At 39.3% G+C, this 17,015-nt stretch overlaps 1 protein-coding gene across 1 annotated transcript in view; it reads right to left on the minus strand.

The window, feature by feature from the left end:
* The window catches only part of GSAP (gamma-secretase activating protein), a 47,097-nt gene that overhangs the window by 10,027 nt on the left and 20,055 nt on the right, over window positions 1–17,015 (minus strand). Inside the window, exons 13-24 of the mRNA XM_010580923.1 lie at window positions 16,792–16,869; window positions 14,440–14,517; window positions 13,881–13,973; window positions 12,377–12,594; window positions 12,004–12,073; window positions 11,216–11,298; window positions 10,485–10,538; window positions 6,397–6,522; window positions 5,922–5,977; window positions 5,484–5,515; window positions 3,760–3,821; window positions 2,080–2,175 (exon numbers count right to left, since the gene is read on the minus strand). Of these exons, the coding sequence (XP_010579225.1) occupies window positions 2,080–2,175; window positions 3,760–3,821; window positions 5,484–5,515; window positions 5,922–5,977; window positions 6,397–6,522; window positions 10,485–10,538; window positions 11,216–11,298; window positions 12,004–12,073; window positions 12,377–12,594; window positions 13,881–13,973; window positions 14,440–14,517; window positions 16,792–16,869 (1,046 nt within the window). The remainder of the gene's footprint in view (window positions 1–2,079; window positions 2,176–3,759; window positions 3,822–5,483; window positions 5,516–5,921; window positions 5,978–6,396; window positions 6,523–10,484; window positions 10,539–11,215; window positions 11,299–12,003; window positions 12,074–12,376; window positions 12,595–13,880; window positions 13,974–14,439; window positions 14,518–16,791; window positions 16,870–17,015) is intronic.

Here is a 17,015-nt window from a genome sequence, read left to right on the forward strand (position 1 = left end):
TGTCAGGGCAGCAAATGTTATGTTGTCCCTGTAAGCTATTTCCCCCCCTTTCCTGCCCCACTGAAATGAAAAGAGTGAGAGGAAGAGATACGGAGTAAAGCTAAGATAAAGTGATAGCAGGGGGGAGAGTGAATATGGACATACATGCAACTACTGCAGGCTAGGTGGCATGTGGACTGGTAACCAAGCATACTCGGGCTCTGCAGACCTCCTCGGTAAACAAGGGAATTCCCACTGAGACATGTCATTCACACTTGCCCACGTTACTTCTCTGCATACAAGTAGACACAGGTCTCTGACAGCAACCAGCCACTAGTCTGTTGTTTTATGAGAAACTGTGAATGCTCCCATGTCTTGGCTACTTCAACTTCAGCTGCAAGTGATTTATACAGTGGCTACACACCACGGAGCCTTATTCTCAGCCACTCCTTAGCTCCTGAGTATAATAAAAAAGTATTTTATGAAAGCAAACAGACAAGCAAATAATTTTGAGTCTCTTCCTATTTCATTGGTTTCAGTAGCTCAGCTACACGCTGCTAATGTTACAGAAAACTGTTGCAAGAATCAAAACAATTCATTCCCCTGAAGAGCTTCCAAACATTTAGTATATAGAAAGGTTTAAGATGCAGAGTTTCTGATGAGGATTAGGGGAAACCCAAGCCTAATAATGAAATAATTTCTAAATATTTCCAAACAGCACCTAAGATGCAACGGCCAGAGGACAGAAGCAATTTTTAGAGACATATTTTCTTTGTTTACAGCTTTTCTAAGAATGAGAAGTCTGTAAATTGAGTTGAGAGAATTCTTACTTTCAGTGACGTTAAAAAAAAATTAATCCTGAGAGTTTGCTGATGGGGAGGGCTGAGATTTGGTTTGATTGTAAGGTTTAGTCTACAATAGTTTAGTCTTGCAGATCAAGGCTGCATAGGTGTTTTTCATATTTTTTTATCTTAGTTTATATTAAGAATGAACAAATGATAACTAGAAAATGAATGAAAGAAGAATAAACATTCCAATTTGTGCTTTTTTTTCAGCACTGTTTTCAGGTACAAAGCTTTGGTTCATGCTGTACTGTTCCTATTTTAATCAGCCACCAGGTTTTTTTTCTTTCCTATAAAGTTACAGAAAACAGACTGCCGATTACCAGTGAAACACCTTGCCAAGCTACAGAGTGAGGCCTAAACAGAAAAGTCAGTAGCCTCAGTGGAAGCTGCAGCAGTTCAGAGAACATTGTAATGTTGACAGCACAACCAATTTGCACAGGACTTCCGAAAAGATGCAGGCACCAGTAGCCTCAAGAAAGTCTCCTGAGATTTCCATCACTAGAAAACGACACTGTGGGGATTTTCTACTGAACAGTGTGGCAGGGCTAGCACAAAGAAGATGATTTTCTAGTTGCCATGTGAGCTTCTGTGGACTCTGCATTCTGCACTTAAAGGACTTGATGTTGAGACAGACAAAATCAGGTACAATAATATCTATGAACAACAGTCACAGTTTTTACAGCTTATTTTTTAAAGTTTCTCTTAAGAGGATGAAAGGCAGAAAAATAGGAATTTGGAAAAGAAATTTTCACTGTAGTTTATATGGATTTCTTCAGGCAAAACTTTGTCTCCTGCTACACTCACAAAAAGCCCATCGAATTCAGTATGTAGGAGTAGTGATGGTTTACTGTCACGTCATATTGGAGTGAAATCTTTTTTTCTTAATTTGTCTTTCCCCTGATGGTATTTTCATTATTCAAGACATGCAGCAATGTATTCTACAGGAACCAAAATGGATCTAAAGACCAACTTTCAGGATGAATTCACATTTTCATTTCTGGGAGTAGACCACATTTGTACAAGCTGTAAAGGGAACTGTCTTTTCTGAGTGACCAATGCAGCTCTTAAGTATTATTTAAGTGTTATTCTTTCCTTTACCAATATATACAATATTAAGCAACAAAATATGGTTAAACATCTTAAAAACAATCTCCTCCCACCAAATATATGCTACATACACACAGTACATACCCAAGACCCTACCCTCCAACAAATACGTGCTTGCTCACAATAGTGACTATGAAATCAAACTAACCAGGTTTGCAACGTAATCCAGAACTATTTGGTCAATCTTCTTTTTTCCTACATACTGCAGATGTCTCATAAGGTGATCCTTTAGCTGAGCAACCATCTAGGAAAAAAAAAAGTCAACAATTCAGTGTCCTTGGGTATCTTCAAAAAGATGCAAAAGCTCCAGCAGGCGCAGGGCCTGACCAATGGGCATTAGCACAACAAAATGTCTCCCTGTTACAAAACTCCAGTTCAGAGTGAGATCCCAAGCTACCGTACAATCTTGTCAAATTCAACAGCAGATGTGAACATTCAAAATGGCTACTTGGTGCAAATTCAGCAAAATGAGCACTAAGTTGAACTTTCAATGACATTGAAAAGAAAAAGCTTACACTGGGTCAAGCCAAGTGAACAGTGTGAAAGAAAGATTTTAATATGAACACTGAATCCTGAGAATATAAGTATTAATTATATACAAATAAACCTGAGAGATTTTACAGTAGAGAAAACTAGCACAAGTATAGTTTGTGGTAGTAACCAAGAACCTGAGAACCCAAGTGATTAATGGCAACTTCAGGTTAAACATTAATTGTAAAGTCTTTAAAATCAGGTGTTTGTTATCGTACAGTTCATGCCACTCCCTACCCTCTCCTTTCTGAAATACTCTCTGACCTAATGTAGCTTTGGATTGCAACTCAAGTCCATGCTGATTCTTTGCTAAGAATTACTATGAAGTGTTATTTGTTTCCAAGCTCAGAGTAAAACTGAGGCAAATAAAAATCTCTGTCTCAAGGAGTTTATAAGTAGATTAATCTCAGTATGTCAGGACAGTGATATAGGTATTAGGAAAGTATAGAAAAAGGACAGCAGTGACCTGCTTTTTGGATCTGTCTGAATAAACTGCAGGGAAGGAATGTAGAGAGGCTTCAGAGAATGAGAGGCAGAACTCGGAAACAAGGGGACAAGACTGCAAAGAATGAAAATTTGCATTAGATTTGGACAGACAGGACAGTGTTGATAGGCTCTTCGCAGATGCAGTGCTCAGACTTTCCACTGCATGCTGAAGAGTTTTATTTGGTTTTAATAGTAAGAGAACAAGAGACAAACGAAGATGTGTATTTAGACAGAGGACAGGTGGGGATTTGAGATATGATTTATTACCCAGAAGCATAAGGACTGATGATCCTTTAGGGGGATCATCAGTGAAAACAGTGCAAAAGAGGAAGGGACCTCAGAATAGTCATAGCAGTCCCAGAAGTGAGGTAGAAAGAAAAGGAGACAGTAAAAAAAGGTGTTAAACTGAGAAGCAAGAATATCTGTGATCTTCTTTTGAGGAAAGCAGTGGGTGGGGAATTTATTTATACATATTTTAAGGATGTAAAGTAGTCCAAAAGTAACTGACAGATTAAGATGAACTCCAGGAGGATGGAATAACAGTTTCTAGCCAAAGAAAAGTTATATTGGGAGAAAGCATTTTGACAAATCAACTTTCCATTGCTGTTTTTTCCCTATGCCTTATGATATCATGCCCTGTTAAGATGATATCACGATATCATGACTATGAACTCTAAAACTTAGGAAATACAATGTTTGTCCCATAGCCACTCTGAGTGAGCTTCCACTCAGCACTGGAACTTGTAAGCTTACTCTTTACATTTGTTGAGGCTGTGCGTCCTCTAGTGCACACTGTGACAAAAGCACATACCAGTCCCATTAGTAATTGCTGCTGATAATCTTCTTCTTGAAAGAGAGGTACTAGCCTTTCCTCTGAAATAAACAGAGCAAGAATCATTCAAGGACATGACACTAGAAATAGCAGAAGACTTCAACCAGCTTCAAAAGTACTTAGAAACATAAACAAACAAACAGAAGTTGTGGTTTTATCTACTCACCTACAGAACTAAGATGGTGAAGAATCAAGGACTGCATAAGAGACAACTGAGGAACGGAAAATAACCCTGTATCTGTCATCTTCTCCCTCAAGTGCTTAACAGAGGAACACAAGCCTGTCACACCACATTACGCTTCTTTTGCATTACTCTTTTCTTTGATATTTAACTAAGAGTTATCACAGTGTGGTGATACAGTACAGCAGAGGCACGAAGAACCTTCTGGTAACACCAGTGCAAATGCATATGCTATTTAGATCTTGTCATTTACAACCAAACTAAAACAGCAGTGTGGGTTTTCCAAGGAAATGGCTAAACAGAAAGTAAATATTCCACAGAATCACCTCCCACTTTCCTGGTTCTCTCCCATGGTCTGGCTGCTTCTGTTATTCAGATTTGCAGACTGCTATGTAAAAGAACACAAATTTTCTAACTAAATGGAAGGAGGTTATAGTATCTACTGAAATTTAATACCCTGTATTTCCTAATCACTGCTTCCTGTCTACTAACAGCAAAGGAAGAAAAGCAATCTCTTATTTCATTAGGTAGCATAAAACCAAGTCAACATTTTACAGACCCAAGTGCTAAATTTTTACAAAGTTCTTTCCAACCATCTTTGCTCACCTTGAAATATATTTACTCCACCACTTAGCAGCATAAAGACCTTTATTGCTTGATTTTAAAGGACCTGAAGAAAAATCTACAGGGAAGATACACTACATTGATGCTTGTTACCAGCTGGCAGCTGTCTAGAAATTCTCTACTAATAGTTAAACATCTGACTTCTTTATCAGTAAGCACCTTTAGAAAACATGGACCCGAGGCTCACAAAGTTCGTATAAGGTCCCTCAAAGTCAGAGCCTGTAGCAATAACCAGCAGTGGTGTGGATGACTGGTGTTAGGGCTGGAAATGAATGCACCGAAAATTCTTCGTAATAAAAGGAGCAAGCAGCACTTAGACCAGCATCATTTCACAGCACACAGTGGCAGAATACATAGAAGGCACTGATGTGTAAACTGCAGGAACATAATTTACCACTAAATTCAGTTTTACTTATTTGTGACAGAGGAACTGAGCATCACAAAACCTCAAGTGTTCCTGGCCTAGGGAAATTCATTAAGTCTGTCATCTCTACACCATGACTTTTTTCACCAGCCATAATCTCCTACTGTACACAAGTTCTAGAGTTGCAAAGGCAGCTATAAGTGGACAAGACTCAACAGTAACACCATTGATACTCTGCTCCAGGAGAAAAATCCTGAAGAAGAAATCCTTAGGCAGACAAAGGTCTACGGCTTATGTTGTTAAATCCCACATGAAGTAGGAACTTTATTTTCAAAGGTTTCCTAGTCAGTGTATGATCCTACCACCTATCAGAGAGAAAGTTTTCCTGTAATTTAATAACCATTCATCTTAATGCCTCAAACTCTTCAGTGCTGAAAACACACCCAGCAACTTATTTTTAGCCAACAACAGCTAGATGGAAGTATTCTAATAAAGCTTACAGCTAAGGCCTACATCAAGACAAGTTTTACTTACCAGAGTCCCAAGTGTCCAGATGAGAAAGCACCCTGGGTTTTGAAACAAAAAAATCATCTTTTTTCATATGCATTACTCTAAAGAATTTCATAAGAACATTATAAAGCTTAGATGACCCTTTGATCCTCCAAAGACAGCTAAAGAAATCCAAGAACTGTACATGTAACTAAATTTAATGAAGATATTAAATAGCATTAAATAAATCCATCTGACTAGGTTGCATAACAATAACTCTTCATGTCTACCATAAAATACCTAGCTCTACAGGCCTGGATATTTCAGATCATGCTGCAGTGATTACAAGGATTCCAATAATTGATTTTCAGCTGGATAATCTTCTTTAAATTAAGATATCTAGTCAGATACCTAATCAACTATTTAAATGGCATGTTAAATCCTTCAATATACTTCTATAAAATAAGAAAGGGTAATACCTACTTTTTGGCATTTTCAAAAATATTCCTCATATACGCTGTGGTTCTTCTCTCCTCTCTCTGGTTTGTAAACAAACAAAAATCCCCAAATGAACAAAGCAGAAGGCCAATTAAAACACTCCCTGATAAAACGCAGATAAGAAATGAAGCTGGTTTTCCCTTTGAATAGAAATAATGCACAGTGGGGCTTCAACCCAACTACCCATGCGCTTTCCAACTACCCATGCTCATAGGCACTCACACACATCTAACCTACATGACAATACAAGTATGCGCAAGCTCTGCTTTTGTTTAGTTTCTCACATTATTTTAACAGAGTAAGACTTACAGGCAATCACCTTAGAAGTAAAATGACTGCAAGTCTTGGCACTTATCATCAGGTTCCCATTTCTTTATCCTCAAAATAAAAAAAGCAAACTCTTCCGTGTTGGGCTTTAAAACATCCACTTCAGAGGCTGTTTCAGCGCACGCATATTTACCTTTTCTGAAAGGTTACGCCATTCCCTCCTGAGCACATTACTGTGGTAATGCAAGTGTGGTTCTGCATACTTCACACTCTCCAAGTTTGAGTTGAGTTTCTCCCAGAAGCCTTTGGAGTTTTGGAACTGCAAAGTAATGTAGGGAAAGTATGAATACAGAATACAGGCTGCACTCTTAAAGAAATACCTAATCACCCTCCCACTAAGTGATTGGAAAGAACTGGTAAATGTAGCTTCATAACAATCTAAGTGAAAAAATTTAAACAAAAGCAGTTACACTATTTTTTCCCAGTACTTTTATTCCCTTGATCTGACGGCAGGGTAGCACTTAAACTTGAGATCAAGATTTGGTGCCTGTAATGCAGATACTTTGCCACCTTAAGATCCTTTTAAGTCACTGGGAAGAAATGAGTATTTGTAAGTCATAATTCATCTGACCTATTTCACATGTTTGGGATGGGATGGGAAGAACTGCACCACAGACTACAGTGGCCATATTGTCTAGGCTTCCCCTGACTGTAAAAGGAGCCTTAGGCAACTGACTTAGATGTAAATGTTTACATTTGGTCCAAAAAATCCCATTCTGGGTTTCTAGTAGTTCCAAATAGAGGAATACCACCATGATCCTGGCAGCTGCAGGCTGCCACTATTTTCAAGCTGCACTAATACTTACATTGCAAACATCCATTTGCCAACCTCAAGAAACAGTGCCTCATCCCAGAAAAGAAACAAAATCCAAACATTTCCATAGCAATTCTAAAGCCTTTGACTCTAATGCCGAAATTAATTTAAACTCAGCTGTGAACAGACAGGAGGAAAAAAACCCAAACAAACACACACTGGTTTCTTGGACTGGGTATAAAGATTTGAAACTGCTGTTTATAAGGGGGGGTGATGTGATCATTGGTGAGGAAGAGACAAGATTAAGGCAATTCTTTTTGGCAGTTTTAAAAAACAAGATACGGTACTAGCTGTTCTTGCCCCTCTTTATATACATTTATCTCCCAATACAGAAACTACAGTAGTGATATTTGAAGGAAGAAAAGGTTTATTACACATAATTCCTCCATCTTGCATTAATGCAATTAACATGTTGGATTTTGCTCTCTTCCCTACTTTTCTACAAAGACAATAACTTTAGAAGAAAACCTCAGAAGCCTTTAAAACCACTTCCTACTATAAACTACAATTTGCCAAGGAAAATAAATTGCAGAGACTCAATCCTAGCAGCCACTTCCCTTTTGCTGCCAGTGATGAGTGTCACTTTATTGTTGTAGCTGCAGAAGAGAAAAATAAATCTCTTTTTTGCTTCATGTTAGTTATATTTAGCAGCTGGAAACTAGGAGTGCATATGGCACCATATGTTCACCCTGCTGGAGCTAACTAACAAGCTACTACTGCAGTAGGTTCCCTAAATGTTACCAATATGAAATGAGAGAAATATCAAGAATATAGCATAAGGGTATCATCTAGTGACCAATCTATGCAACTACGACAGCACCACCACTGCAAAATTGCATTCAGGCCACACTGGATTTTGTTTGATGTGTGGCAGGGGGGAAGCAAGACAGCAAGTTTCTTTCATATATTGAATCTGTAACAGGAAGTGGTAGACTTCAGAATTAAAAGCAGACACCACTGAAAACCTGCACTGTATTAGACCTCATTAAAAAGTCAAAAGTTTAAAATAAAGTATTATTTAAATGAAATCTGTTATTTCTTGAGGATCATCAAGGCAAGGACTAGAAAGAGAAAGCTTCTTTGTCTTACACAGTGTTTATTTTGCAGACATTTCTGGAGAGTCAGGAATTAATACCTAAGCATGAACATGTAAAAAACATTGTATTACCAGAAGTCAAAGCAAGGCCTTACCAGATTGCAACCTATTAAAAGCTCCCATGAAGCCTTTCCTAAGTACTGTTTTTTTAAATAAAGACAAAGAGAAGTCTCTGCTATACCCCTCTGAAAGGATGCAGGGTAACAATGACCTTTAAGAGGTGTATGTCCTCTCCAGGGGAACCGTAGTGCTATGTCCACCCAGCAGCGAAGGTATTCAGAGAGCTGTGTAACTAACTATGTAGCTGCACAGGCAGCTACTCCTTAAAACATCACTCTTCGCCCCAGTGGCTCAGCACAGCATGAGGGAGAGGCTGCCTTTTCCTGTGCTGATCTCTCTGACAACTGCTTGCAGTACACATTTTCACTCTTCTCTTGCACCTCCTCCTGTTTTCTTCCCTTCTTCCTCCTGCCCCTTCCTTCTCCCTTTCTGATCAAGCCCATTTGCACCCCTTTAAGTTTGGTTTCTGTGTTTAAAAGGAGAAAAAAAAAATAATCAGACTCTTATTAATTGCAGTCCTTATGTAAAGCTTTTTGACAATCGGATCGACTGTTCCCCCTTTCTCACAGACTCTCTCAATACCTCTTGCTGAACAGGAATTTAGTGATAAAAATACACCTGTTACCCAAATAGCACAGATTTTTGTGAATATGGACACAGCCCTCCCAAAGGCTCTTAACAATTCACAGGCTCAGAACTCACAATTCGGAACTCCAAAAAGCTTCTCAAAGCAACAATTCACCATTGTTTCTGTGAAATGCCATAAAGTCTTTGCAAAAGAAATACTACTTGTAGGATCAGATTTGTCACCAGGGTCTGACTTGTAATGCCAACAACACACACCAACTGAAACACCAACAACTGACCACTTGGAACTCAAGCCATGGTGGGTTTGTGTCACTGGAGTGGTACAGAGCAGCCAAAGCACTAAACCTTACCCTGTGTACTACCATCTTTGTCCTCACTCAAGAGTCAGAGCAATTTGCAGTCAAAAGTAGCAGGAAATATTTGTCTTTAGTTCAACTCTGACCTTTTCAATCTGTTTAGGTTTCAGACAGAAATAGGAAATGAGTTCCACAATCAGGAAGTATAGCTGCTAAAGGCATGTGCCCCCAGGGGCTTGAGGTTCAATCTCAGACAAATTAAAGGCCTGCTAACTTTGACCTCAGCGAATTACAGGGATTATCTAGCAACAGATTTTCTCAAGATCTGATTTTCCCAGGTGTCCCAGCTCTCAGGGCAGCCTTCCCAAGCAAAGCATGCAAAGTCCAATTCCCTGACAGCAGTCATGTGAATCTGTAGCAGTACAGCTGTGATGCACTGTTGCAAGGTGAGTAAGCAGTGGGTAATTTCACTGATTTTAAAAGATTTTGTGAACAGTGAAGCTTTATAAGCTAATTATAAGCACTGGGGAGGAAACAGACTCTCGCCTCTTTAAAGTGCTACATGAAACAATATTGTCATGTATCCAGAGTCTACTCCCATGTGCTGCTGGTAGTGTTGCGTTCAAGCTCTGACTCTTCCCATCAGCCCTCCACGACAACCTGCTTATTAAAAGCCTCTCTCAGATTTTGTAGGGGAACACTTAGGAAAATTTCAAGTATTTCTCTAAACTGAAGCCGAGGGAGTGGAATGGAAGATGGGAAGAATCATTCATGTTGTTTTCAACGGAAAGTACAATTTCCTACTCAAACAGCATGTGCTCCCCCCATCCAGCTCACCACCTTTTCCAGTCTGTGCAGGAATTTGTCTAGATTTAGCTAGCCAAAGCCCTGACACCAGTGCAATCACAGGATGCTCTGGAGAAAACAAAGCGAGAGGGTCATGAACCATTGGTAGCAATGGCAGCACAATGAAATATCCCTCAAAGTGGGGATACGTAGAGATATGTAGAAATCCTACATGTCCGCTGTGCCAAGTTAACAGCTAACGAAGTCACAAAATGAAGAGGTATCTATCAAATTTAACAAGAATTAATTCTTGGAGGATCTTCCCTGTTGAATGGAAGAAGTCTCTTCAGGAAGGGAGAAACAAAACAAAAGAAAACATCTTTGAGCTAGCAAACATCAGCCTGAATAACTGATATTTTAGTAAACGCATAAGCCATTTCAAACAGGCCAATTTTCTGTTCACCCCTATTTTGGGATAGGGCTGTGGGGACACTGCTTCAGTAGTATTTAGCACACCCTCATCCCACAAAAAAGCAGCTCCTAATCCGCAAATACAAATGTAGTTTTATATTGGAACTTACCTCTAACACAGGTAGAGAAATAATGTCTGTTGCACATGTTACTCCAGGGATAATCTATAAATACAGACAAATTATAAGAATATAAATAATTTAGCATAAAACATGGGCCTGTTTGGGTATCTAAGTGAATCTCCATTACCCATTTCCTTTGTGAAACTAGCTAGCTAGCTAAAACTATACATTCAGTTTTGCCAACAAGAAATATGGAAGATGTTTCTCTCATTCATCTCATTTAAAAAAAGACAACATATTAGAACAGTGTCAGATCAGAGAAAATAAAATAAGCTATTTGCTCTAACTGTAGAGTCTTGCCTAAAGTTATTTTACTTCTGCAAACTTACTCATAAATCTTACCTCTACTGATACTATTTGTCTTGGAAATAACTGCGTGATTTTGCTGGTTAAATGTATTCTGTATTCATTATAAACCTCATATAATATGCAACAAATTAATACCTCATTATGAAAACTGAGAGATTTAATAATCCATTCCATTATAGTAGCTGTTCTTGTTTTATAAATGCTTTTATTTGTTGACAAAAAAAAAAAAAAATCAACTCATGGAAAACACCACTAAGGTTAAGACTTGACAAAATGCAATGGGCATAAAGCCCAGATATGGATTTATAGTATGTCTACAAAAAGGTAAGGCATACAAGTTAAAGGCTGTATTAAGAGAGAAAATACAGACTCCCTCTAGCTATTAATTAAAGTACCAGCTGTTATCTTACCCCAATCCAGTCAAGCAGTGATGTGTAGGGCAAAAGTTTATCCAGGTTGTGAGTTTCTGGACACATTCTGCAGTACAGGGAGGCTGAATGCAACAGAAAAAGACTTATAAGGGCAAGATTGTATAAAATATTAGCTAACGAGAGCAGGCTTCACAGTGAGTTCCTTGTCTAACACTTTTTTAGGGACAAATCCTGCTGGTATCTCTGAAACAGTTTCCTCCATGGTGGAACTGGTCCCATTCTGTGCACAAAAGGAGGAAGAGAAGTCCAGATGGCTGCAGGGCTGGGTCAGCTGCTTGGCTACAGCTCAGTGCTGCAGGGGTCCTTTGTACAAAGGCTCAGGGCACAGGACATGCACTGGCTAGGCTGAGGAATCAACTGTTAGAAGAGAATATCACGATATGCCAAATCCTTATGAAAAAACGGTTTGGGCTAGGCTAGAGATTGGTTCCTCTACTCCAATCTCAATTATTTACATCCCAGATATCCAAGACAGCAGCCAGATGGAGAATTTGCTCTCCAGTGACCTAAAATAATGATAAATCTATTTGTCCCCCTAGACAGAAGAATGCATTTGAAAAGCTTTACTGCCAATCTGATTTTGAGAGATCTATGTATCCTATAAACTACTGATATTGTATCTAACACCACAAAATGGAGGTCAGCTAACATAAATCATAACCAAAAAGTGTGGAAAGAAGAGAGTCAGTTTGTGACATTGTGGCTTCTCTTTCAGCCACAACTAGGGTATGCAGGAAAATTCAGCATGCAGGAAAAGAAATACCTACCGATGATAAATTCTTGAATGGGGTCAAAAGAATGACATGTTGACAGGTTCTCAGAAATCCACCAAATTATCTGTCACAATGAGAACAGGTGAGTTTGTCACATCTCTCTGCTTAAGCATGTGTTGTAAGAGACTATAGAAACTTTGTTTTCAGTAGTAAGACTTTCCATGAAGTAGTGATACAGAGATAAATGTTTTCAGGACAGCCTTGACCAATAAAGCAATTCAGGCAGCCCAGCTGATGAGGCTCTTGGCACTTCCAAAACATGTGAATCAGGACTTTTCTTCTTTGGCTGGTATCATTCATGCCCTGACGCTGCTCTTTGTATACGACATCAGTCACTGAAAAAACTTAGAGGAGGTTCTTTTCTCACCTGCATTTCCAAGTCTTCTGTGTGTTGGAAGTGTAACAGGGCACAATGTAGAGCTGCCAATCTCTCGCTGTCTTGTTTGCTGTTCTGCAGGAACTGTAGTAAGGCGCTGTCACTGATGCTCACGGCATACATACTTCCTATGCGGCAGTCCAAGACTGTTGACGTGAGTGGGGATTGGACGGAGCAGTTTTGCAACATGTCAATTCTTGCATCCTCACCTGAAGAACATTGGTTTGAGAATAAAAAGGACTAAGAACACAGAATTTGGCTGCTTCCAGTATTTCTCTTAAGACTCCCAGGTCCCCAGCAGTAAGAAACAGTCTGTCTCTTATACTAGCTGCCCTGGTATTACACTGAAGAGGAGGAGGAATGGTGCTGGCTGGGTAAAGGAAGTAAATGAGGATCACAGTCCATACTCAGTTCTCTCCTTCCCTACTGCTGAAGCAGAGAAGGTGTACAGACTTGAGGCTCGCAATTCTGTCACAAGACAAATCAGAGTACATAGGATGGAACAGAGAAGGGCACAAGGCTAGTAATAGAGATGCAACACTAGAATTTGCACCTAAGCGTACTGGTACAGTTCAGAACTGCTCGCAGGCAGAATCATGATACAAACTTGTATTGGTGGATCTCTTACCATCAATCCCAATGGCCAGAACAGGAAGGTTCTGCTCTATAGTTACTGATTGAAGTATCAGATCAAAACCACTTTATTTATGCTAGTACTAAGGTTCACCACCACAGTACTATACAGTAGGATTCCAGATCCTTTGCATCAGAGAAATCAGGCCCACCATGCAACAGTGATGCTTTCCACTCATTTCTAGCAGAACAGTATTTCATTATGCGTATACAATAGGTATTAACTTCCTGTGATGCTGCCCCTGCACCAGTTCCAACTACTTACCTCTCCTTCACCCAATCAGAACAACAGATTTCTGTTTTCAAACAAAGCCCCCCCTTCCAAAAATAACTCACTTCCCATAAAGACATGTTTTTTGGAAACGAAATAACGTGCCTCTCAGATGAGACTCTAAATCAAATTGCATCAGCCTGATCAGGTGAAGGAAACACAGATTTCCTCTCCCCACACCCTCCAAACACACACATTTACAGCAGCTCAATTGGAGGAAGGAAATGTAAAATCAAATTTACATCTCCATGTGAAATTTGAGAACAGTGGAGGACCAAGAAGCATGTGCAAAGATGGGGGAAGGGAAACTATGAAACCAAGGCAAAGAATTTCGAATTCAGTGAAAGGTCTTCTTCCATTTCATAACAAACTAGAAGTACGTAATAGATGAAGTATGAAATGTCACTTCAGATTCTCTTTCTAAAATGAAAAGTGGCAAAAATGCCATTCTTATTTTTTCAATGTCTCTCCTTCTTCTTCAGAACACTGTGCAATAAAGCAATTGTTGAGAAATACAACTTTCATGTCAAGAGATTTGAACAAGTTTCCACTACAACAATAAAATTACTTCAAGCAGCAGTCTTACTATACCTGTCAGAAATAAACTATAGCACAGCAGGTCAGGATGCTCAATATTCAGGAGGTGCAGGAACTGGCCAGGCAAATAAGCAGCCACATAATAGTCTATTTAAAGAAATAACAGTGGTCAATTTAGCACTTGTTCACTTATTTGCTTTAAGAGGCTGCTTCCCATGATTCTCATCTTGGCCCACTTCTCTCTGATGGAATTGATTATATCTAGGAAATATAAAAGGAGTTAATTAAAAGCTGCTGTTACATTAACACAGGAAACACTAGCAATACATTTGCGTTTCCAGGGGAGGATTCAAGAGGCTTGAGACACTCAAGAACTCAGCAGCTGATCTCCAGAGCAGATTCTGAGGCAATTTCAGAGGAAGTTGCTTACTAATACTGAGGTATTGCAGTATCAAATGCCAAATATAAAGTTAAGCAAAAAAAGCAGCAAAATAACACAACTACTTAAAGTCAAGAAAAAAAATCCTTTCCTTCTAGAGAAGGGTTAGCCATTTGTCTCCCTACTGGGGACAGAGAATGGCAGTCACACAGGGAAGTAACACAAGTAACCTACCAAGATTCATAAAAGCCACTTCCTTCAATTGATGAGATTCTGTTCTTTCTAGAGAAACTGTAAAAGTTTTGTTGTAACCTGGGGAAAAATAATAATATTTTTTAAAAACCCAAACAATAAACACCATCTGTTACAAGCCAAGTATGAATTTATAGCTAGAAGCTTCAGCAGGCCAACACACCCAAATAGGGATATTTTAGACTGTTTTATGGGCTTGTCTGCAGAGACAGATTTACTTCATCCTAAACAGAGTTGCTGCATACTTAGTAGACCTGCACCCACACAATGCAGTTCTTTAGTACGTGGAAACTAGCCATGCACTGCACAGCCTATACTCGTGTTTAAAGAAGCATTCCATCCAAGAGCAAGCTTGTGTAAAAATACCTCCCCCCCTCCTCCCGAAAAAAAAAAAACCCAAACACAAATCCTTTATGTAGCTGTGCTTCACATGTTGGTGATCTTTCAACTGCTTTAAAGAATTTCCAGATTGTTTATCCGCATGCCCTACTGCTGTAATTTAGTTCAGCTCTGTTTAAACATAGGCTAATTTCAGACCTGCTGTGTTTGTACGGGCTTTGCATCAGCACAGCTGTTATTTTATTCTAGACTTGCACCACACTACTTCTGGCATCCAGCAAGAATGACATACAGCCTTCAAACTTCCTCAATCTCTGAGAAAAGCTGAAGATTAAAATAACTAAAGGAGACAATGACTGGCCTCTAAATGTCCATGCTGCAATATCCTAAACGCTGAATGGTGTCATGATCAGGATGCTACTTAATACTGCATGAAAATTCAAGATAAGATGATAGACCCACAGTTTACAGGACCACCAAGGAAACAAGTAGATCACGAGCCATACTTCAGCCACTCATCCAGGACTTTGATTCCTGACCCTAGCAGAGAGATATGCTTTATCTATGCTGCAAAAAAAGAAAAGTGAGACCTCGAAGACCAACAGCAACACTACAGATGGAGTATCTAAACCAAATAGTTTTTCACACAAGATACTGACTGAAGTTTGCTTGCAATGAGTCAGTATACTCATGATTACCACCCTATTACTTGCCACTGCGAACACATGCAAGCTAATACCAGCACTGAAGAATACACCTGCAACATTGTGACTTTTGTGTTTATGCTGCATTCAGTAACTGCTTTAAGGGGACAAGAAGCTTCCTTCCAAGTTTACAGATGCTACAGCACAGACTGAACTCCTTACATGTCTCAAAAATGATGCTTATGGACCTGATATACCGCTGCTTCTCTGGGTCACCTCAGAACCAGTCTTAAAATTCTCTTGTATGACTGATGAATCTTACATGAATCCACAAACAGCTCTGCACCAAACAACTCCATTCCATGAAGGTCATTTCAGATGCAGCTGGTCAATGTCACCATATTTATCCTCAGTTTCTTCCTGGTACAGATAGGGATGTACAAGGGCCATGGTTGGCTCCAAGCAATGCAACCACCCTTCAGCTACACATCAAGTACATCTGGGGAAATCAGCCCGTCACAGCAGTTACAATGCAGGGTGCTGCCACACCCAGAATGGACTTTTCCAATTTGTTAATGCCTTCAAGAACACAAAAATGCAGTTCATTCAATCTCACAACATTCCAGCAGCAAAGCAACATGTTAGTGCAGCTCTGACATACAAAGAGTTTCCTGACACAAGAAAGCAAACACTTGAAGTAAAACAGAGGTATGTTGTCCACTTGAACAGTTACTCCAAACTATGCAGCTTCTCAATTGAGAAATAATTCGCCTCTCTCCTCCATCTATCAAATGAGAAAGATCTTGCTAATGACAAGTTTTATTCTGATCAGAATAAAACAACGTTCTTTATTCAAGGAAAAAAAAAGGTCTTAAAATTAAGAGCTAGAGCACCACTTACATAGCAACTATTCTTACAGTCAGCGGGTGTTGCACCTCTTGCTGTGAAAATGACATGTTGAACTGGAATTCTAAACAGACATTCAAGCTAAGAGCTGTTGGCTCTATTTCCCATACAAATGCCTTATGGCACAAGTACAACACACCTGCAAGCTCCCACAGATTTCACTGATGCTTGTGCTCAGCATGCCGGAAAGTCTGGCTAGAAATAAGGGACCAAATTAATAGCCACTCACAAGGCCATTGGTTTGAAGCTACCCATTTAGCATCAGGCAGGAAGTCTACAGCAGGAAAGTCAACTTTGCAGCTGAAGGCAGCTGCTGTCTCTAAACATCAGCCACAGTAGTTCGTCTGCAGACTTTAGTAGTTACTTGTTTTGCAAGGCATTCTATGACTCTTTCAGCAAAGTGACATTCTCCAAAATAAAGCATAACTTAACAGGTTAATCTTACCTTTATGTAAAAAATATATGGAGTACCTTATTTCATCAGGAGTATCAGAGGCTAGACTACAACACACACACAAGCCTCCTAAAAAGACAAAAAAGGAAAAGAAAATTGACTTGTCCACCTGAATACCTAGACATCTTTATGCTGCACAAAATCAAGACTGTCTCAAATTAGAAACTAAAAATAATCTCACAAAAAAGGGAAAGATTACAGAAATATATATTACA

This window comes from Haliaeetus leucocephalus, unplaced genomic scaffold, assembly GCF_000737465.1.
Source record: "Haliaeetus leucocephalus isolate CR32 unplaced genomic scaffold, Haliaeetus_leucocephalus-4.0 Scaffold751, whole genome shotgun sequence".
Taxonomy (NCBI): Eukaryota; Metazoa; Chordata; class Aves; order Accipitriformes; family Accipitridae; genus Haliaeetus; species Haliaeetus leucocephalus.